Source organism: Eulemur rufifrons, chromosome 9 (assembly GCF_041146395.1).
Source record: "Eulemur rufifrons isolate Redbay chromosome 9, OSU_ERuf_1, whole genome shotgun sequence".
NCBI lineage: Eukaryota > Metazoa > Chordata > Mammalia > Primates > Lemuridae > Eulemur > Eulemur rufifrons.
Genome location: NC_090991.1, coordinates 19259865 through 19284190, shown reverse-complemented (window position 1 = coordinate 19284190; position 24326 = coordinate 19259865). Strand labels below are relative to the sequence as shown.

The following is a 24326-nucleotide window of genomic DNA, read 5'->3' as shown; positions in this document are numbered from 1 at the left end:
GACCTCAGGAGTGATCCTCCTGCCTTTGCCTCCCAGAGTGCTAGGATTATAGGCTCGAGCCACCATGTCCAGCCATGGTTGCAATTTTAAATAGAGAGGTGAGGTAGGTTAAATACAGACACAAATTCTTTGCAGCTTTTCCCATCCAGAGGTGGAGTCGATTTCACCCCTCTTTGGTACAGGCTGGCCATGTGGCTTGCTCTGACCAAAAGAATGTGGTGAAAGTGATGTTATGTAAGTTCTGAAGCTTAAGGCCTCGAGAGACCTTGTAGCGGCTGCCTCCACTGTCTTAGAACACCATCCTGAGAATGCCACGTAAGGACGACAGTCTAGCTCCTGCAGCATGAGAGGCCACAAGGAGTCACCCCAGCCCCAGCCAGCACCACCCACCAGACATGTCAGGTGGCCACCTCAGCGCTTCCAGCCCAAGTGACCCTTCAGCTGGATGCAGCTGCAAGAGTGAGCCCAGGCACACGCAGAAGAGACACTGCCAGCCTGGCAACAGAATCAGGAAAATAATAAATAAAATCATTCTTGCTATGAGCTACTAGAATTCGATGGTGGTTTGTTCCACGGTAATAACAGTTCATTGATCCAGGTGGTCATATACAGCTTACACAAGGTTTGTGGGCTGGTGGTTATTTGCATGGAGTAGATAAAACTTTAGTGATGCTGGGTAAACGTGGCAGGGGCCGTGCCCAGTGTCCCCTCAGCTGCCATTTAGTCTCAGTTCCCTCATCCACAAAATGGGAGAGTTAGCCATTAGCCACAGCCCTGCATTCATTAAAAATTGAACAAGCTTCTTCATTATTCAGCGCTAAAGTTAAGGGGAGTGAAATGCCAGCTGACCCTTCTTCCTTTGGTGCAGTAGCAACCTGACACTTTTCCCTTTGATCAAGTTTCACAGCCTCCATGAAAGCTCTAAATTAAGGCTGCTCTTAATGGGGCGGTGGGGGGGAAGTCAATGCAATCTGAAACTTTTTGGAGACAATATGGCCACATTTTTAGTTAAATTAAACTGCTTTTCATATTTAAGGTTAGCACAGTTAATTTTTTCCTCTCCCTTTCTTCCCCTTCTTGGTACTTACCTCTGTTACCTCTTCCTGACTCTTCTGCTTGTTGGCAGAGTATTCACTCCTAACAAGATCCTTAAAGGAGCAGGGCGGGCTCATAGGTGCCTCATGGGATAAATAAAATCAGGTCTCCTCAGAAGACCCAAAAGAAGGCACGGTCCTCAGCAAGCGTTGCCCCCAAGCAGCTACAGCTTTTGGGGGGTCTTTCTATCCCTGAATGTGACTGTGATCTAGTGGACAGTCAGGATTTTCCATGGAGTTCCTGGAGTAAAGGGATCCACTTGGTTGAGGTCAAGGGACTGATGGACCAAGTCATTCCCCACGTTTGGTCCAGCTTCGGTGGATGCCTTTTGGGAAAGGTGGATCTTCCGAGAGGATGCCTGGTGAGAGGAAATTGCAGAAGACCTGACGTTTCAGGTATCTATTGCTGCATATAACCAACTGCCCCAACACTTAGCTCTTTTTTTTTTTAATTTTAATATTTATTTATTTATTTTGAGACAGAGTCTCACTCTGTTGCCTGGGCTAGAGTGCTGTGGTGTCAGCTTAGCTCACAGCAACCTCAAACTCCTGGGCTCAAGCAATCCTCCTGCCTCAGCCTCCCGAGTAGCTGGGACTACAGGCATGTGCCACCATGCCCGGCTAATTTTTTCTATAGTTGTCCAGCTAATTTTCTTTCTATTTTTAGTAGAGACAGGGTCTTGCTCTTGCTCAGGGTGGTCTTGAACTCCTGAGCTCAAACTATCCACCCGCCTCGGCCTCCCAGAGTGCTAGGATTACAGGCGTGAGCCCCGAGCCACCGCGCCTGGCCAACACTTAGCTCTTAAAACAGCAACTTATTGTTTTTCATGGTTCTGTGGGTTGACCAGGCAGTTGTAGTTCCTCTGGTGTTGGGCGGGGTGCTGGGATGGCTGGAAGGTCCAACGTGGCCTCACTTGCATGACGGCTCTGAGAGCCTAGTTCTCCTCCATGGGGCTACTTGAAGTTCCTCACAGCATGGCAGCTGGGCTTTCCAAGAAGGGGCATTTCAAGAGGAAGGAGGCAGAAGCTGCTAACCCTCATAGGGCCAGAGCTCAGAAGTCCCACAATGTCACTTCAGCCACAAGTGATGCATTTTTTGCATCTGTTCGTCAAAGCAGTCACAGGGCCAGCCCAGAATCAAGGGGAGGGGCAATAAGCTCCACCTCTTAATGGGGGAGTGGCCTGGACCTCGGGAGGGAATAAATGAGTGGTGCCTTTGGAGATTCTCTCTGAATCCTGTCATTCGCTGGCTTTGTGACTTTGAGTATAGACAATAATTGTAATCAGTCTGGGGCTGGGTCCCACAGAGGATGCAAAGAGATATGAGGTGGGTCTCCTTTGTCTCCACCCCACCTCAAAAAATGGACTCATCTGCAGGGCTCCGTAGTGGGTCAGGTTGGACCAGATACTGTCCCAGGCTCCCTCCAGCCCCGACAGCCTCCTGAGTCTGTGTTCACAACACCCCCAATTGTAGAAGGAGGGTCTCGCATAGACTCTGCCAGAGGCTGGCAAAGTCTAGCTTTGGTCTGGGGTCACCTGCTGAACTCAATATGCTGGGAAAGCCACCCCCAAACTTAGGGGTGAATAGCAGCAGAACCGGAGAAGTCATTTTCTCCCAGAGGGTCCAGTTGGGCTAGAAAGCAAGGATTTCAGGATCCACAAGCTTCCATGGACTTGGTGCCATCAAACAGGCCCTAAGAAACGGGCTCAGATAGCAGCAACTTTGCACTCTGGGTTTGGGCCTCTCAAACTCCAGCTTTTTTTTTTTTTAAATTCAGTCTCAACATCATGGAGCCCAAGTCAGAGCCCATTATCATGATAAAGTCAGAGCCCATTATCATGATAAAGTCAGAGCTTGGGGTTTGGGGGCCAAACCAGGGGTAGCAGTAGAGGGAGGAGAACTTCCTGCAGCCTCAATCCCAGCCATCTGGTGAGTTCCAGGAAGGACTAGCTTGAAGCTGGCTCCAGAGGTCCTGGGCCCCAGAACCCCCAGCCGGGCCCCAGTGGACTAGGCACCCTGTTGATTCCGTCAGCCCACCAGGCTGGACCACAGTGGCACCGTCTTCCTTCTCAGGCCTCTCCTCTTGCTCCTCATACGTGCGAGCAGGGCTGCAGGTCCCCACCTCCCTCTTCACTACCCCCTGCTCATGGAGAGCTGACCCAGGCTCCAGGGCTCACCGCGTGTCCTGCCTTCTCCCTGCAGCCTTCCGGCCTGCAGCCCACTCGGAGCAGCCCACTCCTCGGGCAGGTCAGTCAAGTCCTGCTCTGGGATGACTCTGCTCCTTACCAGCTGCCTGGACTCGAATCCTGGGTGACCTGTGGCCAGTGAGGTCACCTGCAGGGGCTCAGGTTCCTCACCTGTAATATATCCCCTTTGTAGGACATTTGAGGGTTAGATGACCCAATACATGCAAAGCAGTGTTCTAAGAACTATGAGAAATAAATATCTGTTGTTTAACCTCCCAGTACGTGGCATTCTTTTAGGGCAGTCCTAGCTAAGACATTACTCAAGTCCAGGCAGCCTCATCTCTCTCTGTCGGCTCTGAGACTCAACCTAACCAGGCCACAGCCCTGCTGTTTGCTGAGCTAGCTGGCTTTTAATTCCTCCCCACCTCAAGGCCTACGTACCTGCCGTTTCCTCTCCTGGTTCCGCCTTTCCCCTCCCACACCCTCTTGGATCTCCCTCGCTGGGCCATCTCCTTCTCCTTCCGGTCTCCACTGAAGCCCCGCTTGCTTGACTCCTCAAATGAACCCAGGTGCCCTTGTTGTAACCAGCGATTTACACCTCTAGCTGCACATTGGAATCACCTGGGAGCTTTAAAAAAAAAAAAAAAAAATCCCAGTATCCAAGCCCCATCCCTAGCCAAGGAATCAGAAATTGCTGGGGTAGGTGCTTTTAAGAACCTCTCTTGTACAGCCCGGGGCTTCCTTGTGCTGTGAGGGTAAGAAGCGAGTCAGTTTTGCTCATGGTTGTGAGCCCAGCACCTCCCCATACTCCTGGCATCTATTAGGTGCTGGTGCAACATCTGCTTAATGCATGAAGGAGACAGATCCTCCCTTGGCCCGCCAGGCTCTACACTGGGCCCAACTGTAGGCTTTCCCACCTCCTGCCTGTGCCCGCCCACCTCCCAGCCACTGTCCCCTGAAAGGGCTGTGCTTTCTTCTTGTCTCCCCATGTGCAGTTCCCTTAGACCCTACTGTCCTTTGGGGCTCTGCTGCAAGCCCCTTCCTCGGGTGAAGCCATCCCTGCTCCTGACTAGGCGCAGCTCCCTGCCCCCAGCTGCGGCTCATCACCCTGGAAGTTCCTCCCTCCCTTAGGAGCCTGGAGACCCCCAGAGAAGCAGCCTTGACTGCGCCGATCCCCAGTGCCTGGCATAGAGCTTGGCACACGCAGTGGTGCTCAGTAGATGACATTGGTTGGTTGAGTGATTTCTGTGCCCAGATAGTTTTCACACATTCAGGAGACCTTGGCCTGGGCCAGCAGATAACCCTAAAAGGCCCTCTGAAGGCCCAGCGAATTGATGGGATCCAACAAGGAAATACTTTTCTGAGTGGTGTGACATGTAGGAAGGGGTGGGGATGACATCGGTTTTAACAGGTCAGGAAATGTTCCCCAAGACTCTGGGGATGGGGAACACACCTCTGCCAAGGCTCAACCTGCACACTGCAGTGCTTGCTCTCGCCTCTCTGCAGATGGCAAACAGGCAATCCAGGTACCCCCTTTAATAGGTATGTGAATTGTATACCCCCAAAAGATATGAAGTCTTAAGTCCTGATACCTGTAAATGTGACCTTATTTGGAAGTAGGGTCTTTGCAAATGTAGTCGAGTTAAAATGAGGCTCATTGGATTGTCTGGAATTCACACTTAACCAGGTATCCTGTATTTTTATTTGCCGAATCTGGCAACCCCACTTGGGGAGGGAAGGCAAGTTGGAAGGAGGGAACAAAGGTCCAGGGACACACAAATCCCAGTATCTGGGGATGACTCCCTGTGAGCCCAGGAGTCTGTGTAAATCCAACATGTGTCCACCCACCCAGGAGGACCATGGCACAAGGGCCTGCGTTGGGAGGTGGAGGGTCTGGGCGACCTGTGAAGCCCCTTTGATACTTGAAATCCACATGCTTGAGTGGAGGACCTGGGCCTGTGACCCAGGGGAGTCACGGTGGCTGACACAGAGGAAGCATGGCACTGGGACCCCACTGGACCCCTGGGAGGCCTTCACTGGGGGAGAACATGGTCACAGAGAAGGTAAGGTATTCAAACATCACAGCCCTGTGGCTGGAATGGTGGCATCATAGGGGATTCTGGGATCTACATCCCCTCTCCTAGGGACAGCAGACTAGAACAGGGACTGGAAGGTGACCCTGTGCTCCCGCCTGCCCCGGGGAACAGCACCAGCCACCTGGGACCAGCACCCTGGGCAGGGCCTGCTCTTCCTCGGGGAGACTGTCCCCATGAGCCCCAGAACCAGGAGCCAGGATTCTTCCACCCTCCCTCCCCCAACCACAGAAACTCACAGTCAAGTCAGGCAAGAAGAGCAAACTGTTTATTTACACCGGGGTCTGCTGTACATGACAGTTCCCTGGAAGGAGCCTGCCGCTGAGAGCCTGCAGGTGAGGAGCTCGGGACCCTGGGACGCAGCCTCGGGGCCTCACCCTACACATTCCCCTCTCCCAGGGGCCCACAAGTGCAGGTCCCACCACAGCCCAAAAGCTAAGCCTGTTTCCAAACACAGACTCCCTCCTGGGGCAAAAAACTTGAGTTGAATCCCACGGAGAGTCAGAAGCCAACTAACAAGCCCTTGCAGGGCATGAGGATACACGTGTGGTTTATTCCACCTGGGCCCCAGGAGCCCAGCCAAGAAAGCTGGAAGCCAAAGGCTGCAAGCGAGTCCCCAGTGACTAGTAGTCCTCCGATCCCTGACCTTGGGCAGGTGTTAATGGCACTCTGGTCTGAGCACCTTGGCAGACTAGGAGGGGCTGGGCAGGTGTTAACAGCAGGCAGGGACAGCAGCAAGAGCCTCTTCCTTCTGCCTACAGGGCTCTGCAGCTGTTCCACACACCAGATGAGGTGGCCCTAAATGCAGGCCCACTGCCAAGTGCTGGGAACCACACAGCCAGGGCTCCCTCTGGGGGCAGGGGCGGGTGGCTGCAGTCCCATGACATCCCCGCCGGGGCCAACGCCCCGGGTCAAAGAGCTGTGCTCTGCCAGCATCAACACCAATGCAGGAAGAGCTTTGTGGGAGAAGCGGCTTTACACAAGGTTATCCTTTCCTGGGATGCAAGGCTTCTAAACTAGCTGCAGGCTGGACGAGGGGCTAAGTGGGTCCTAGCCCCCCACGCTTAAGACAATAACGAAAGGTTCTGTACAAAGTTACCAAGTCTACAAACAAGGCTAAGTGAGCCGAGGGGGACGGGGGCCTGATCCCTGTGGACAAACCCGCCGGGAGAGCTGGTCTGCCGGTGTGGCCTCACGTGGTGGAGGCACGTGAATACAAAGCACACGTTTACAGGGCTCGGGAAAGGTCTGGGCAGGCGAGAAGATGTAGAAAAGGGGGCAGTGGGGGGGCGTGGAAAATCCTGTACAGTGGTGACAGGGAAGAAAAGGCACACGGACAAAGACCCCAAACCATGCAGACAAACACAGCCTGTGCAGCATAGCAAAGCAGACAGGTCCCAGCAGGAGGCAGGTCACCCCGGGGACAGCAGCACTTAGATCCTGCAGGAGAGGTGGCCTGGATGCCCTCCTGGGCTGGTGGCTCTGGGGCAGACACCTCTATGTTACAGTCACAATGGAGAGAGGAGGAGCCAATAAGGTCAGAACATCAAGGTCAGGTGGGAACCTTGTGCCTGGCGAGATGGTGGCATTAAGCTTCACCGGGGTCTATGCTTTTAGAAACACACCTTTCTAGAAAGTGGCCTATTTTCTCCAGTGGGCAGCAGACAGTATGGCAGAAGGGCCTCGGAGTTGTCCTGCCACTCAGGTAGGGCAGACCTGTGGCTCTGGCCTTTCCTGCTCCCTGCTGCTGCCCCGTTCACGTGTGTGCTCAGAACAGGATGTCCCAAGACCAGTGCTCAAAGTCGTGCACTGAGGGCATGGTCCCTCCAACTTGAGGCCCCTTAGTGGGGCAGGCCTCAGTATTACCAGCCTAAAGCATCACCCCAGAGGGGATGCCCTGGGTCCCAAAGGGAGGATCAAGGTCTGGGAGGAAAGTCCATGGAAGAGACAGCACTGAAGTCCTAAATGGCCCCTTCTTCTCAATTCAGAATCCACCTTGGCCCTCAAGAAGAGTCACTGTGGATCTGCCAGGTGACCAAGGTGATTTCCTTGGCACGGTGACTATGCAAAACTTTCCTGTTACAATCACATGTAGAGTTAATTTTTAGGTTTAAATGTGCTAAATGCATTAAACATACATATACACGAAGCACGAAAAGAGAGCTGAATTTCTCCCTGCTTCACCAGGCCCATGGCCCTGTAGGCTATGAAGTCCCTCCCTGGGACAAAGAGCCCACAGTTGTGCCCTCCTGGTCCCCAAGACCTGGCTGGGCCAGGGATCAGAGACTCGCCAGCAGACTAGCACCTGGAGCCTCCCGGGGGTGAGCCGGGATGCTGGTTTGGCTACTGGGGCTTCCTCATCTACTCAGAAAACAGATCAGAGGCAAAACCCACAGAGCCGGTGTCCCGCTCCTGCTCAGCTGTGCAAGTAGGTGGCTGCTGTTTCTGGGGCTGCTTTTGGTAGGACTGATCCCCTTGTCAGTTCCCAGCTGACTCTGTTCTACCCCAACCTTGGAACGGGCCTGTGGACAATATAACCCAACAAGCCCCACCCACTGCCTCCTGGGGCACAGGCAGAGCGACTGCCCACGCAGGCTGGTGACAACAGCTGGATCCGCCAGCTCCTGAAGGCATCTGGCCTCCCATGCTGGGGGTGAAGACCCTTCAGTAACATCGTAACAGGAGAAGGCACCCTCCCAGCAGAACTTGCTGTCATCCAGCACCTGACTTAACAAGCCCAACAGCCATTTCTACTTGCTTTTTCTACCTTTGGCCAACAACCTAGGACAGGGGGTCTCACATCAGCATCACCTGGAAAGGACTTTCAACATCCAGGTGCCTGGACCACACCCTCCCCAGGTGATTCCAATGCACAACCAAAGCTGAAAACCACTGTTTTAGGACCTAGTGCCTTGGGAAGTTCTTGGGCCTTGTGTTTTCAATAGGTCAGAAATAAAGTCATGAAAAAGAAATTGCCCTGTGACAACTGTCAAATAAATAACCCAATTAAAAATAAAATAACCTAGGTCTAACTCTGGCCAATTCAAAGTTAAAAAGAAAAAGAAAACATCTTATGTTTTTACCAGAACTTTCTTATACCTTCGCATGGAATAGGGACCTGCTGGACCAGAAGGCGCTTCATTTTCTACTAGATACTGTATATAAAGCTCACTTGCTGGTTCAGCTAATTTTGTTTGGCTTCCAACTGAATGCGAGGACAGCTGGGTGTCACGTAAAATTTGAGTCTCCTACAGAAACCCTTGCCCCACTTAAAAAAAAAAAAACACCTCTAGGCCTCAGACTAGTTACTGTTAATCCCTGCTTGGTAGGGTTGCCCGGTTTAGCAAACACAAACAACAAAAGCAATAAAACAAAACACATCCGTGGCCCCTGCCCCAGGTTACTGTTAAATTAGAATCACCTGGGAGCTCCTAAATTCCATGCCTGGGCCACACCCACACTGATTAAACCAGAATGTCTGAGGATTCAGTCCCAGTCATCGGAATTTTTAAAAATCTCCCCATTTCAAATATGTCCCAAGTATTGGGTGGAACATACTTAACTCTAAGAATGATTTGTTGTTTATCTGAAATTCACATTTAACCAGGCACCCTGCGTACTATCTCGCAGCCCCACGACTGAGATAAGAGCGGAAACCCAGGAAGAGGGCGGGCTCCGTTCCACCAGCCCAGGCTCAGGGGCTCCGAGGCTGGGACCCCCGCCGGGGCGTCTGCCCCCCTCAGGCAAGCTTTCAAGCGCAGAAGAGCATTTTAAAAAATACACATGATCTTAAAAAGCCAAGCTGGCCGGCGAGGTTTTATAAGAAATGTGTTCTGACTGAAGAAAGAAGGCTGGAGTTAGCTTGAGGGTGTGCTACCTGGAATCCAGGCCCTTATTTAAAAGCCAGCCCCCCTCCAGAGGCCTCGGCGGCACCGCGCCAGGTCCGCGGGGGCCTTTCAGACCCGTCGCCCGTTCGCATGGCGCCCCCTAGAGGGAGGAGCCCGCAGGACGCCGCAGGCTGGCAGCCTGCCCCGCCCGCTTTCCAGCGCAGGGATTCCTGCCCACCTGGTGACTATGTGACTCCGCCTCTGCAGCCCTCCTAGAACTCCAGGCCAGCGCAGCCCGAGGGCATATTCCATTTTACATATAAAATACTCACCCCGGGCTGAGCGCCTTCCCCAGACCGGGACCCTGGCTTGACTGGCCTCTCTGCAGGACCCAGACCAAAGCTACATCACAATTTGTCTTCTTCCTTATAGTTGTGGCCATTCCTTCCTACTAGCAAATTCTCCAGAGACCCACTCCTCATGCCTTCCTTCACTGCCCGCTTCTTCTCAGACCCTCGGGGGAGCCAAGGAGACCAGTGTCCTAAGGGGTTGGGGGACTCCCTGAAGACCCGCCCCCTTCAGCACCTTTCCGGTGTGGGGGGCTCACAGGGTCCTGGGTCAGACCAGTGCAACCCATCACGTGCAGCACGAAACAAGTCCCATACATGTGATTAAAAAGAAGTCAGGAAGTCCAACAAAAGCCCAAGTTGCCTGGAATGGATGAAGATGGGTTCTGGCCACAGCCTTGCCGTTGTCAAGCAGGGAGCACACCCAAGTCCCCCTCCTCACCTCACTGCTCTCTCTCCTCTGCCTCCGCCCCTCCATGCCCCTGCCCCACATGCCCAACCTTCCTCTTAACACTAGATGTGCTGAAGAAAACAAGAAACTGCAGGGGGGGAAATAAGAGCACACGTGTTTATGTTTGGGTTAAGGAAATGAATCACAAGCCATATAAAATTGAGATAGACTGGAAAACTCTAAGGAAAATACCATATCTATTCCCAGCCGTCTAGAACGAAAGATCCCATTAAAAACCATAGTGTGAATTCACCATGCGTCAGAGGGATGCAAGACTAAGGTTTCCCTGCAACTTTCCCAACCAGCCCCCAACCTGCACGGCATTGCTCCCCTGGCTGGGAACCAAACACAGGTGAGTTTCTAGGGGCTGGACCGATCGGCCCTTGCTGCTGCCCGAGAGGAGCCCAGGGCACGGATCTGAGATCCAAACCCAAGGCCTGCTGCCACCAGGCTGCGTGGAGAACCGAGACGGTGGGCCAGGAGAGACAGCCCATCCGTGCCTCTGTCTGAAGACGCAGCCGTGGGGAAGGAAACTGACCGGAATGGGAGCCAGGCTCCTCCCCCCAAAATCTCTTTGGTTGCCCAATGTCAGCACCTGCCTTAGACACCCCTGTCCCACAACCCTCTTTGTCTCCTTCCTTTTTATCACTTCATATTACACCCAAGTGAAGGCTGCTTATTTTTCACTATCTTCAAGACAAAACACAAAGGGGGGTGGGTAAGCGGGGATAGGGGAGTACATGGAGAACTCTCCAGAATGAGGATGCCCCGTGCTAGCTCCTCTGCAAACCTGAGTCCCTTGGACACCGTGCACATGAGTCACAGAGGGCTGCTGGCCAGGACAGGGCAGCTCAGGGAGGGCCGTTCCTCACGGCGCCGCCAGATGCCCCCTTCCTCCTCTCTGAGCTTGAACACCTGGGCTAGAAAGGTGGCCAAGAGTTGGTGAGGACACAACTGTGGGGCATTCCAACTCCTGGAGAAGATCACAATTTTGCTCCCACTCCCAGGGGGATTAGGGGTGGGGTGAAAGAGCCCGGCTCACTAGAGTGTATTTTAATCCTTATCCCCAGAGGTAGAATCATTTTATCCAGTACCTGAAATACAAGCTTCCAGTTCTTGTTATTACAGTAACTCCTGAGAGCAGACCTTGCCCCCTCCCACTTCCAGAACCCTCTGACCCTGGCAAAGGGGCCACAAAGTGCATGGACAGCTACTGTGCAGACGTCACCCACAGCCACGGCCCCACGCTCACCCCTGGCTCCTGCACACGGCCTCCCCACAAATACACCAGGACACGCAACGCATGGTGGCCAGAGCTACATTTACAGTGTGAGTGTGAGGCCCGGCCTGGGCCTGCATCCTCGGGCAGGGTCTGCCCCTCGGTCCCAGGGTCCTGAGGCTGCTCTGCAGCCAGCGCCCATGGCTCAGTGTTTGATCTCGAGGATGGAGGGGTTGTGGTCCAGGATGGCGAGGATAATCTTGTCCATGTACTGCCTCAGCCGAAAGTTGATCTCCTCCTGCTCCTTCAGGGCTTCCATCAGCTGAAGGGAATGAGAAAGACCAGTCAGAAGCCGGGCTGGGGTGCGGGCACAGCCCAGATTCTCCGGCTTGCAGCTGGCCAGGGCCTGATGACACAGGGCCTCAGGAGACCGTGGGCAAAGCAGGCCCTAGACCGACCTCAGCACTTGGGTGCCAGGGCGAGAGTCCAAGGCAGTGGCTCAGCTCCACACGGGGAGTGTTAGACATGCAGATGCCCAGGACCTACCCCCGAGACTCCAGTGGAATTGGATTGTGGAGCTCTCCAGGGCATTTAGAGGCCTGATCTTCATAATCAACCCCCAACATGGCAGAAAGAGCAGCCTTTGGCCCCGGAGAGAGCAGGGTTCCTCTCCCTCCCCAGGAGGGTGAGCCTGTGTTCCACAATCTGTAACGTGGAAGTGTTTCCACAAAGCCTCAGAGTTATCGGGAGATTACGTGAAAACATCCTGCAGAAGTAGGTGCTCATGAAATGCTAGTTTCCTTCCCCTCTTGGTTTGGGGGAGGGGAGGTATAGCCCATCCTGGGCTCACATATTGACGGAATTAACTAGCCAATCAGCACTTTTCTGGCAGACCTAAGACTCACATTCCACTCTGCTAATAAACCCATGCTCCTTCCAGCATGTGCAGAACTCAGATCTGACTTAACCTCTCCTGCAGCCACCGCCCCCCCCCCGCAGCCTTGACCTCTGTCACTTGGGGTATCTGCAGATGGGACCCTCAGACCAGTCCCTGGTCACCAAGGCAAGTGGAGGATGGGGGCCCAGGCCCCAGAGCAAGCACGAGTGGAGGTGATTACCTCGTCGCGTGAGGCTGTGTCTATTTCCGCAGCCAGGGACTGGGCTTTGGTCTGGGTGGCAAAGAGGTTCTTTGCTTCATAGAGGCTGAGGCTCAGGATCTGTCCGTTCAAGTCGTCGTTCTGATCGCGCAGCTTATGATTCTCCTACAGAGAGTGGGGTGACATGACATCAACTCTCAGAAGCATCCAGAACCCACTGGAACCCACTTCTCAGCATCCACTGTCTCCTGACTGCCACCAGCACCAAGCCCTCAGGTGTGCGTCACAGCCAGTGCAGGCGGCCACTGATGCTGCAGCCTTCCCCGGGCGTCAGAGGGTAGGAGGGCTGGGTCCTGGTCTGGGGTCCTGGCATCCCAGGAGTTCGCGGGGTTCCGAGGAGGAGGATTCACAGCCCCACTTGGGGCGGCCATGTCTCCAGACAGGGCCATGGCTCCTGGCCATGTCCTCCTTCCTGGGGCCCTGTGTGGGGACACCGCCCACCTGGCAGCTCAGTCTCCAACACTGGCCCTCCCCGAAGGAAAGTGATGCTCCGGGGCGTCTGAGCAGGCAGGCCAGCTCATCCCCCCGGCTCCTCCTGCAGCTCTGCAGTCCTGCCCAGTGGAGCTGTCTCCAGGGGCCTTCTCGCTCTGGAGTGCAGCTGACCCCGCAGAGCTCTGCCCAGATCCCGTGCCCAGCCCCACGCTCCAGCTTTTGCCTGAAGGCCCCTAATGCTCACACCTGGGACCTTGGGAGCCCCCTCCAAACCGGGAGGTGGCCGGGGTTTTAGGATTGCTGCGGGAACACAGCCACCAGCACCTCTGCCTGCGGTGGAGCAAACTCAGAGGTGCAACTTACGCTGCAGAGTCTCCCACCTGCAGGGTCAGGCTGAGCTGACACTTCGCCCAACACCACTCCCTCCCCTCGCCTGGCCACTGCCCCTTCCTGACCCCGCTCCCCCCCCCGCCCCACCCCCGACTGGTGGGGGTGCACCTGGGAAGTACCTGGGACTGCACCTGGGAAGTACCTGAAATGAAATCTTACTCCTGACCCAGCACAGCCAGGCACCGGTGCAGCTGGGTAGTCTCCTTCTCCACCCCGAGCACCAAGCACAGGAGACTAGCGTCTATTTCTTTCTACAGACACCAGGGACAGATCCTGGCATTTCCAGCAGACAGAGCCTACAGGCAAGTGGCTTTACCTGAGCTGTGAAATGGGACAGCCCTGAAAATCAGGTGTCAAGGAGCAGATAGGGGCCGGGCGCGGTGGCTCACGCCTGTAATCCTAGCACTCTGGGAGGCCGAGGTGGGCGGATCGTTTGAGCTCAGGAGTTCGAGGCCAGCCTGAGCAGGAGCGAGACCCCATCTCTACTAAAAATAGAAAGAAATTATATGGACAGCTAAAAATATATATAGAAAAAATTAGCCGGGCATGGTGGCGCATGCCTGTAGTCCCAGCTACTCGGGAGGCTGAGACAGGAGGATCGCTTGAGTTCAGGAGTTTGAGGTTGCTGTGAGCTAGGCTGACGCCACGGCACTCACTCTAGCCTGGGCAACAGAGTGAGACTCTGTCTCAAAAAAAAAAAAAAAAAAGGAGCAGATAGGGATGTGGGAGGGAGGGGTGCTACAGACTCTGGGCTCCCCGGCCATGGTCCCTGCCCAGGAAACCCACACGGGTGGCCTGGCCACCTCGCCCCGCTGGACACAGGCTCCCACCTGCTTGAGCCGCTTGACCTCGTGCTCCAGCTCCACCTCACGGGCCCTGGCATTGAACTCGCCCAGGCCAGATGCGCTGCGGCCCCTGCCTGGCCGCTCGCAGTCCAGCTTGTACATCTGCAGGTGCTCCAGCTCCTTCCGCAAGTCCTCGATGAGCTGTGAGGGAGAGGGGCCGGTTGGTGGGAGCAGGGACGCTGGAGGGATCCCCGGTGGCCTCTGGCCCGGGACCCACCTCCTGTGTCGCCTCCCGCTCCTTCTGGAACTCGAGGCGGTTCTGCCGCAGCTTGTCCATCATGCGCTTGTACAGGTCCATCTCATCCTTGAGCCGCAGGCTGGTGTCCTCCAGCCGGTCGGACATGCGCTGCCGCTCCTGGAGCCGGGGAGATGCGGTCAGGGGAGGGGAGTCCCCAGAGAAGGCTCATTATGCCCCTGGGACTTCCCTGGGGATTTGATTAGCCCCCTCCACATGGCAAATGGACAGTCAGACCAGCTCCCTTGGACAGAACCCCCCAAGTCATGGCTTAAAGAAATGGCCAGGCTGGGCACAGCAGTGACTCATGCCTGTAATCTCAGCACTTTGGGAGGCCCAGGTGGGAGGACTGCTTGAGGCCAGGAGTTTGAGACCAGCCTGGGCAACATAGTGAGACCCCATCTCTACAAAAGATAAAAAAAAAATTAGCTGAGCGTGGTGGCACATGCCTGTAGTCCCAGCTACTCAGGAGGCTGAGGCAGGAGGATCCCTTGTGCCCAGGAGTTCGAGGCTGCAGTGAGCTACGATTGCGCCATTGCACTCCAAGCCTGGGTGACAGATCAAAACTCTGTCTCCAAAAAATATTTTTTTATGTTAAAAAAAAAAAAAAAAAAAAAAAAGAAATGACTAGGACTCCTATGAGTCTAGAAATACAGCTAGAAAAAACTCAGGCCTCTGAAGTCCTTCAACAATGCTAGATAGAGTCTGAACAGGAGGTGTTAGCCTGAATGGAAGCTAAGCTCTTTCTTTCTAAGAGTATAATTTTCCCCCATGGTACAACGAAATACATTCACTGTAGAACACTTGGAAAATCAGAAATACAGAAACACAAACTGTTATTCACTTTTTTTTGGGGGGGGGGGCAAGGCAATTTTTTAGAATCTCAGAAACTATTTAATATAAACTAACCCTCCCCGCCCCCAACATCGCCTCTCCGTCCCTTGGGCTTCAAGCCTGGACCTGCTGCTCACCTCATCCAGTTTCTCTGTTTGAGACTTGAGCCGAGTCACTGTCGTTCTAAGTTCTGTATTTTCTTCCTCCAACTGCTGCACCCTGGGGAAAGGAGAACAGAAATCTCAGAAATCTGGAACGGAGATCACCTCACAAGGGGCTGACAACCTGCAGTGATTCTCTGCTTCCTGGAAGAGGGAAAGTACCAAAAACCAACTGAGAGAAAGAGAGAAAATATGAATAGTTTTCCCAAATAATAACATAGCCTTGAGCTTCCTGTCAGCCATGGCAAAACAGTAAAGACACTTATTATCATTCTTATTTTTTTGATAAAAGAAAAACATTCATTTGTGAATAAGAATGTAAGATTCTTTTTGCATACGTTCTTAGAATCCTGAAACAACCCCATGGGGGGATGTTTTTCTACTAGATGGAGAAATGATCTTCCTGTGGCTGTCTGTGATTGGGGCCCATCTGTGAGAATCCACAATCTGAAGGCTATGACTGTATTTGCTTTTCATTCTCCACCCCCGTCTGGCACCTCATCCAGAGCTCTTCTGAGTGCTCATGAAGCTGCCTCTGATGTCCACGAGCATTGGTTCCAACAGTAGTGATCCTCTGACGTTAGCAACCACAAAGGGCCACGCTAAAGGGATTCCATGAGGAGATAGAGTCCAGGTACTCAAGTTGGTTGCAAATGACTGGAGAAGAGGTGCAGGTGAACTGGGCTGTCAGTGGCACCAGAACTGTGCAGGGTCATTTCTGGCACCAATCCCTGCGGAGCATCCCCCTAACCTCCCAACCCTGTCACCTCCTCCTCCTTGGAGGGATGGCTCCTGGGCCTCCCCTGTGCTCTGGGCTCCCTAGGAGAGGCCCCCAGGCCAGGGCCAGAGAGGAAGGTGGACTCGAGCTGGTGGATGTGGTGGACACCAAAGCACACCACGTGACTCTGAGAAAGCCATCTGCATATTCTACATGAATGGTGCCCCCTGGAGGTGTGCAAGGGACACAGGCTAGGAGACAGTCCCTGAGGGCTGGCTTTCTGGGCTTTGTCACCTGGCCCACACTCACGCTGTCTTCTTCCACCTCCCACGTCCCAGCCACCTGTCGTGGGCCAGCTGTCAGAAGCAGGCTGAGTGAGAGTGGCCACCCCTAGTGGGGTACCAGCCTCCAGAGACAGATGCCAAACAGCAGCTTCAAGAACACGGCAAAATGTAAAACCAACCCCTGGTGAGAAAGTTAACAAAGCAGATCTCAGGCCCAGGGGAGCCGGGAAGTCCCCTCCCAGCTGCACAGGGGTGCGGCCACCTGGCTCCCCTGGGCCTGCTTCACCCCTGCAGGCAGGGAGGCACCTGCTGCAGAGCCTTGAGGCACAAGGTGGGAGCCCGACACACAGCCATCTGCACAGAAGCCCACCTACCCCCAGGAATGCTCAGGGCAGAGACGGGGTCCCGAGGCCCGAGGAGTGCAGGGCAGCTGTCCTTCCCGCCAAGGGCCCACGCAGCCTCGGTCAGCAGTGAAGGCAGGACAGAGCACTGTCACAGCCTTTGCCCGTGTGTAGCGTCCTGATGTGTGTCAGCTCACCCACCCTCACATTCGCTATGGGACAGACAGAGGGTGACACAGTATGTCCACGGTCACGGAGCAATGGGTGATCGATCCGGGTTCCTGGGCTAAGGCTGCTCCCTGCCTTCCTGCCAGAGGTTCTGATGGCAAAGCGACAGGTATCCCGAGGCACAGGGACCCTTGGCCAACACGGGCCCTGGGGCCCAGGCTCAGTCCACCCAGGGTCAGGGAGAACCGACAGCAGGGGGAGCTCCAAGCCTGGACATCAGACCCAGTCCAGGAATCGGACCAAGACATTTCTGTTACTGATTTCCTCTTATTGGTAAATATTTGTGTGGTTTCCTTTACCTAATATGAACAATGCTCCTATGAACGTTCTTTTCTATACTTACTAAATAACAAACCTATGAGAGTTTTAAGGTATCAAAAGTAGAACTGCTAGAACATGAGGCTTTCCCTCAGCCTCAGTTTTCCCATCTATAAAATGGGACTAGCTCCTGCCCCACAGGGCTGTCCCAGGCGTGTAAGGGTGTCTCTGAGGGCACGAGGCTCAGGGCAAAAGCAGTCCCAGCAGGGTCAGTGGGGCCCACCTGGCGTTGAGCAGCTCCACCTCTGTGGTCTTCTCCCTCTCCAGCTTGCTGTAGGCCTCACGGTGCCGCCGCACCTCCTCCTCCAGCGTCTGCTCGGCTGTGGTCTCCTGATCCTTCACCATCTCCTCCAGCTCGTGCACCCTGGGGACCATGCAAGGGGCAAGCTCTTGTGGCCTGTGTCGTCTCACCCCAACCCAGGCTGTGGCACGGAGAGTCCCAGGCCCGGAGACCCTGAGTCACTAACATGCCCACCAAGGGAGGTGGCGGTGAGTTTGACAGGCCTGTCCCTGCAATAGGGACACCGCGACATCTAAAGAGAAGTGTGTCAGTCATACACGCCATGGAGGGGCAGACCAGGCAGTCGGTCCAGAGGGGAGTGAGGCTGTACCCGAGAAGGTGGGATACTCAGGGCAGCACAGGGAGGGACAGCCACAGCCGGACGGAGCAGCCTCGGGTCTCACCTCTTTTTGCTCTATTCTTTCCTGGCCAGCACCTCGCTGATTGACAAGTCGGCTTACTGGGCACCTGGCCTCCAAAATAGGCACATCTGGCTAGTGGCCCAAGCCTGGCCCCAGACCCGGGAAGGGCCAGGCCCCACTGTGGATGTCAGAGCCCATGACTGGTGGCCTGGTGGGTACATTGGTCTAGGGTGCATCTCACTAGCAATAGTCCTTCCAAGAGCTGACCTTTTGGGGTGTACAAAAGGGCCCATCTTTGGGATCTACAAGGTAGAGGACCAGATCCAAGGCCAGGATAAGTCCACCGAGTCTCACGCTATCTGGTGAGGACAACTAAGCTCTGCACTCACTACTGCACCGACAGGCTCACACTGGCCTGTCCCGCTGCAAGCTTGTCCCCAGGGAAGTCAGGCTCTTGTCACTGCATGACAGCAAGACAGTGGATCCCAACTCCTGTCTTCGACCCACCCTGGGGCTGCAGACCTGAGGGGTGGAATCCATCAGGCCAAGAGTCGAGGTCAAGCTCCAACCCTGTCTGCCTGTCCCTAGAGGCCTGTCCCCCTGGGTACCCTGCATGGGCAGGACGTGAGGAGGGGCTGACGCGTCACAGACCCTCAGAGCTGGAAAGACACAAGGTTACCTCCTCTACTTCTCTTAGCGGGAGGCACAGCCCTTTCCTCCCCAGAGTCCCAGCCAAGACCCCAAAGCCGAGGCCCCGGCCTGACCTGTGCACCAGCTGCGTGTTCTCCTGCTTCAGCTTGCTCTTCAGGTCCCCGTTGGTCAGGCTGTCATTCTCCAGCTCTGTCACCTTTTTTTCCAAGAAGCTCACCTGCAGGAGGGCAGGGGTGGGTGCAGAAGACCTCTAAGGCCACAGGACTGAGAACCTTGAAACTGTGAGGTTCACGACCAGGACCTCCAAATGGCCATGTATGATGAGAGTGGTCCTGTTTGGAGGGGTGTCCCACATGACTGGGGCCACCCGCCCAAGTCCCCAGACAGCAGCCAAGTGCTCCCACCACCCCTGGGGGCGTGCACACGTTATTTCCTTCCCCACCTTCTCTGTGATGTCATTGTCACAGGAGTCGATGCTGTCCCGGAACAGGTCCTCCGTGCTGCCGTTACTGCTGCTGAAGTTGCTGTTGTGCATGAGCTGCCTGCAGGGAGGGAGGGAGGGGGCACCTGGCTGCAGAGGCTCCCAGAGACGGGGGTCCGACTCTGGGTGGGCACCCGATAGCCCAGAGGCCTGCCAGGAATCCCTTTAACGAGGCTACCCTCACTGAGCCGAGGAGGAGAGCGTTGCAAAATGGCAGGTGGGCTGCTACTGCCCTCCCTGAGCCCCTGGCAGACACGGCCCATCAATCACAGCTCTTTCCTGCCGCCTCAGAACCCTCTTCACGCCAGTTTCCCACTGGCAGCTGCCCGGCGACCTGAGCTGGCACAGGAGTCCCCTCTCCTCTTCCAGCTGGAAAGCCCCAGGTCCCACAGTCCCCACCAAGCCAGCTCCTGCTGCCACTCTGGGAGCTCTGGAGGAGGGTGAAGGGCGGGAGATTCACCAGCCCTTGCAGGGCACGGAGTTGGTGGGTGGGACGGGGCGACGCAGGTGCTTGCTGAGGTACCCTGGCCTGAGGGAAACCCAGCTGCCACCCCCCAGGGACGCTGCCTTCCCAAAGCCCTGGACCCAGTCTGCGGGAGAACCAGAGTGGGACCCCAGCTGTCCCAGGAGGTCAGCAGGACTTAACTGGAGCAGAGTGACCTGCTCCGATGGGGCACACTCATGCCCAGACCTCTCCAGCAGGAAACCCAGGGCCTCTCTGGGACAGCTCCAGCTCTGAGCGGAAGGAAAGGCACCGACAGCCAAGGGGTGGGCTCTCAGGGCGTCCCTGGTGGGCCTGCCTGAGGTCGAGGCGGCCAAGGGCTTGAAGATGCTGCCAGGAAAGGGCGAGGGGTGGAGGGGGCAGGGTGGAGACTGGCTCTTCTCTTCCAGAAATGGACGCTTTGCCCACTCAGCCACATGCAGGGCACCGGCTGGGTCTGGGCTGCTGGTGGGGAGCCCTGGCCTCCTGGCAGCAGAGGCACAGTTAAGGGACAACACTCAATCTGTTCTCCCCAGATAGAGGGGCTTACCGTCCGAAGGCCGTGCTAGAGATCTTCCGGTTGGGGCTAGAGAGAGAGAGAGAGAGAGAGAGACGGAGGAAACAGTCGGTGAACAGAGGGGACTCTAGTCCGCTCCCCTACTCTGCCCCAGCTGCAAGACACCAAGGTACAGGACGAGCCTTTTCCCTCCCCCTGAAGGGAAGGTGCTAATCAGCTTGGTCTTGAAAAGAACAGCCTGGGCCGGGCGGGCGCGGTGGCTCATGCCTGCAATCCTAGCACTCTGGGAGGCCAAGGCGGGCGGATTGTTTGAGCTCAGGAGTTCGAGACCAGCCTGAGCAAGAGCAAGACCCCATCTCTACTAAAAATAGAAAGAAATTATATGGGCCGGGCGCGGTGGCTCACGCCTGTAATCCTAGCACTCTGGGAGGCCGAGGCGGGTGGATCGCTCGAGGTCAGGAGTTCGAGACCAGCCTGAGCAAGAGCGAGACCCCGTCTCTACCAAAAATAGAAAGAAATTATATGGACAACTAAAATATATATATACAAAAAATTAGCCGGGCATGGTGGCGCATGCCTGTAGTCCCAGCTACTTGGGAGGCTGAGGCAGTAGGATTGCTTAAGCCCAGGAGTTTGAGGTTGCTGTGAGCTAGACTGACGCCACGGCACTCACTCTAGCCTGGGCAACAGAGTGAGACTCTGTCTAAAAAAAAAAAAAAAAAACGGAAAGAAATGATCTGGACAGCTAAAAATATATATCGAAAAAATTAGCCAGGCATGGTGGCTCATGCCTGTAGTCCCAGCTACTCGAGAGGCTGAGGCAGAAGGATGGCTTGAGCCCAGTAGTTTGAGGTTGCTGTGAGCTAGGCTGACGCCACGGCACTCTAGCCCGGGCAACAGAATGAGACTCTGTCTCAAAAAAAAAAAAAAGAACAGCCTGACTTCCTGCTGCAGAAAAAGCCCCAGCATCAACCCCACTGGGAGCGTGTGCTCACTGCCAAGGCAGAGCAGGGCGCCTTGCCTGCGGCTGCGGCTCCTCCAGGCCCGCCCTGACCTCTCGTGCCCCTCGACCCGCCACTGCGCCCAGGCCTCACCTGTTGGCCTTCAGGTTTTTCAGCCGGGCTTCCAAGTCGTTCAGCAGGTTGATTTTCTTGCAGCACTGAGAGCAGTAAACATCCAGCAATTCGCTGTTGTATGTGTGCCGCATTTTCCTGGGCGTCTGGCCCGCACTGATTCGTAAGAGGGAGAGAAGTCACCTTAACTGCTGTCCAGTCTGGTGCCCTACCCCACCCTGCTGAGCTGACTTTACTTGACTCCCTAGTACCTGCCAACCTGGGCGGGGAGGGGCGGGTAGTGAAAATACAGCCGCCAATCATCCCTTCTCCAACACTCTCACAGAGGAGCAGCCAGTGAGTCGTACCCATTTAACAGGGAAGGCAAACTGAGAGCTCATGTCAGAGTAAGTGACGCCTCAGGTGGGTGAGAAGGTATCACAGGGGGTCACCTGGAAGGGCCCTTCATGGCTGAGGTTCTAAGAGACGAGACAGCACCGATCTTCCCCCCTCCCCAGTCAGTTAATTCTGTTCCTACCCCAGGCTGCAGCAGGGCAAGAGGAACTCCTGACCCCTAATCAGGGTGCAAAGGCAGCACCCCCAATCCCCAGGAGAACCTGAGTAGCTCAGGGCAGAGGAAGGACAGTCAGTGCAAGACTCGGCTCGCCTGACCCCCCAGGATGAAGTCGGATTGCTCCTGCCACTTTTCCCAGACCCTAAACGCCATCCCAGACCAAGGGGCCACCTGGAAGACACCGAGGACCCCAGGTCCGAGTAGACGTTGGTCTTGGTCTCATCATCAGGGCAGGGGCTGCTGGGGGCGCAGTCCACGTCGTCCCCCTCCCCGTAGTCCTCAAACTGCTCCTCATTGCTGATGAGCGAGGCAGTGGAGTGTGTGGAGAGGTCCGACGTCGTCATGGAGGGCGTGTGCACCAGTGACCTGCGGGCCGGAGAGCGCCTGTGTCGGGGGGACTCACGGGCTCCATCCTCAGCCCGTGGTGGGGAGACCGGCCAGGCCTTCCAGAAGGCCACTCCGCACGACAGATTAAATCTGCACCTCTTGACCTGGCAAGCACACTTTGGGGACCCTGGCTAGGGGGAACCATCTCACCACGCAAACTGCTTCTGCAGAGACATTCAAACCAGTGCTACCCTAACTGTAACCTAATTATTTGGCTACAGCTAGATCAAATTACAGTTTCTAAATTATAATATTAATATGCATTAGTAAGTTAAGCTATTAAATTATGAAATATTAAATAGCTGAAGGGTTTATAAAAATTTGACCATACTGTGGAAAGAGGAATATAAATAAAAAGTTAGATTTAAAATGTTAGATACAGTAAGACTGAGTACAGTCATCCCCTGGTATCCATGGCGACTGTTCCAGGCCCCCCCACCCAGACACCAAAATCCACGGATGCTCAAGTCCCTTCTGTGAAACAGCCCAGTATTTACAGAGAACCTGAGCACAGCCTCCCACATGCTTTCAATCATCTCTAGATTGCTTACAATACCTAACACAATGCAAATGCTATGTAAATAGTTGTGATCCTATGTTGTTTTTTAATGTGTATTACTTTTTATCATAGTACTTTTTATTGTTTTTTTCCAATATTAACCTAAAGTTGGTTAGATCCGCAGACGCAGAACCTGCAGATACGAGGGCTGACGAAATAGGAAAAGTCTATATGGAATTAGAAAAAGTAGGAGACACAAATATTAAGGTGGTAAGAGCACTTGGATTGGGGTGGTGGGTTATTTTCACCCATTCTTACTCTTCCTACCTTTTCCAAGTTTTGTTTAATTCATACAGATACCCTTCATAATCCACTTAGGTTTTTAAGTAAATAACAATGAGGTGAAAAGTGCCTCCCAGTTTATGGGGGAGATTTCCAGTCCAAGGGTGCCTCATCCCAAAGAACACAAGCCGGAGACTGACCCGAGGCTCCGGGGCCTCTCCTGGGTGACCTGCAGTGTGGCCTGTGACGTCCCAGAGGCTGTGCCCCATCTACAACCCAAGGACAAACAGAAGTACAACTCATGACCTGCCAAAACATAGCTTCCCCTTTAGTCACTGTGCAGTAATTTCTGTACATTATTACTCAAAAATTAGAATTTCCCTGGCCGGGCGCAGTGGCTCACGCCTGTCATCCTAGCACTCTGGGAGGCCGAGGCGGGAGGATTGCTTGAGGTCAGGAGTTCGAGACCAGCCTGAGAAAGAGCAAAATCCCATCTCTACTAAAGACAGAAAAAATTAGCCAGGCATGGTGGTGCGCGCCTATAGTCCCAGCTACTCGGGAGGCTGAGGCAGGAGGATTGCTTGAGCCCAGCAGCTGGAGGTTGCAGTGAGCTAGGCTGACGCCACAGTACTCTAGCCAAGGTGACAGAGCAAGACTGTCTTAAAAAAAGGGGGGAGGGGGCGGATTGCCTCAACTTCACTGAACCTCTACACTCAATGGGAAACCTGAAACAGTAAAAGCAGTATGGAAGGGTAAGGCAGACTTCTCAAATCATGCCCCCAGGGAACCCCAGTTTCTTTTCTTTTCTTTTTTTTTGGAGACAAGGTCTTGCTCTGTTGCCCAGGCTGGAGTGCAGTGCCATCATCGTAGCTCACTACAACCTCAAACTCCTGGGGGCTCTAGAGATCCTCCTGCCTCAGCCTCCTGAGTAGCTGGGACTACAGGTGTGCACCACCACGCCTGGCTAATTCTTTAAAAAAATTTTTTGCAGAGATGGTATCTCGCTATGTTGCTCAGGCTGGTCTCACACTTCTGGCCTCAAGTGATCCTCCTGCCTCGGCCTCCCAAAGTGCTTGGATTACAGGCCTGATCCACTGCACCCGGCCTGGTGCCCCAGTTTCTATCTAAGGATCACAGTGTCAATGATGGGGTGGATATTAAAGGACAAGTCTCCCAGTACGTGGACCACAAGTTATTTATATACTTATTTATCTGCCCTCAGGTTCCTTAGCACTTTGGGTTGAATTAATCATACTCCTCAGTTCTTTCTCTTAAAATTTTACTGACACTCTCAGTACCCTCTGCTGGCTTGTCTCCTCACGATTAGCCCCAGAAAACACTAGGGACAATCAAGTGCCTATAATAACCACAGCATCAACAGGTCTGTTGTTCAGACCCCTTGTCCTTGGGTTGGCTGGATGCAGGCACAGCTGATGAACCAAGAACACCATGACCCTCAGAACCATGTGTGTTTGAGAAGCCCTGCATTTAGAAAATGTATGAGGTTGAGCCACATAAAATCACCGTTTTTTCTTTGAAGGCTGGAAATGATTAAAAGTTGTCAATTTCATATGGTTCAGCCAATCCTGGAACCCCTCT

General features: G+C 54.4%; 1 protein-coding gene across 2 annotated transcripts in view; it reads right to left on the bottom strand.

Moving 5' to 3' along the window:
* Positions 1 to 9203: 9203 nt before the first annotated feature.
* Positions 9204 to 24326, bottom strand: part of RAB11FIP4 (RAB11 family interacting protein 4) — a 110457-nt gene continuing 95334 nt past the window's right edge. For both annotated transcript variants that reach the window (XM_069482260.1, XM_069482261.1), the window contains 11 exons: positions 21731 to 21925; positions 21028 to 21162; positions 19967 to 20002; positions 18897 to 18996; positions 18568 to 18671; positions 17385 to 17525; positions 15249 to 15330; positions 14260 to 14397; positions 14028 to 14183; positions 12337 to 12480; positions 9204 to 11540 (listed from right to left, as the gene is read on the bottom strand). In XM_069482260.1, coding sequence (XP_069338361.1) covers positions 11424 to 11540; positions 12337 to 12480; positions 14028 to 14183; positions 14260 to 14397; positions 15249 to 15330; positions 17385 to 17525; positions 18568 to 18671; positions 18897 to 18996; positions 19967 to 20002; positions 21028 to 21162; positions 21731 to 21925 — 1348 coding nt within the window. In that variant the 3' untranslated portion in view covers positions 9204 to 11423. The remainder of the gene's footprint in view (positions 11541 to 12336; positions 12481 to 14027; positions 14184 to 14259; positions 14398 to 15248; positions 15331 to 17384; positions 17526 to 18567; positions 18672 to 18896; positions 18997 to 19966; positions 20003 to 21027; positions 21163 to 21730; positions 21926 to 24326) is intronic.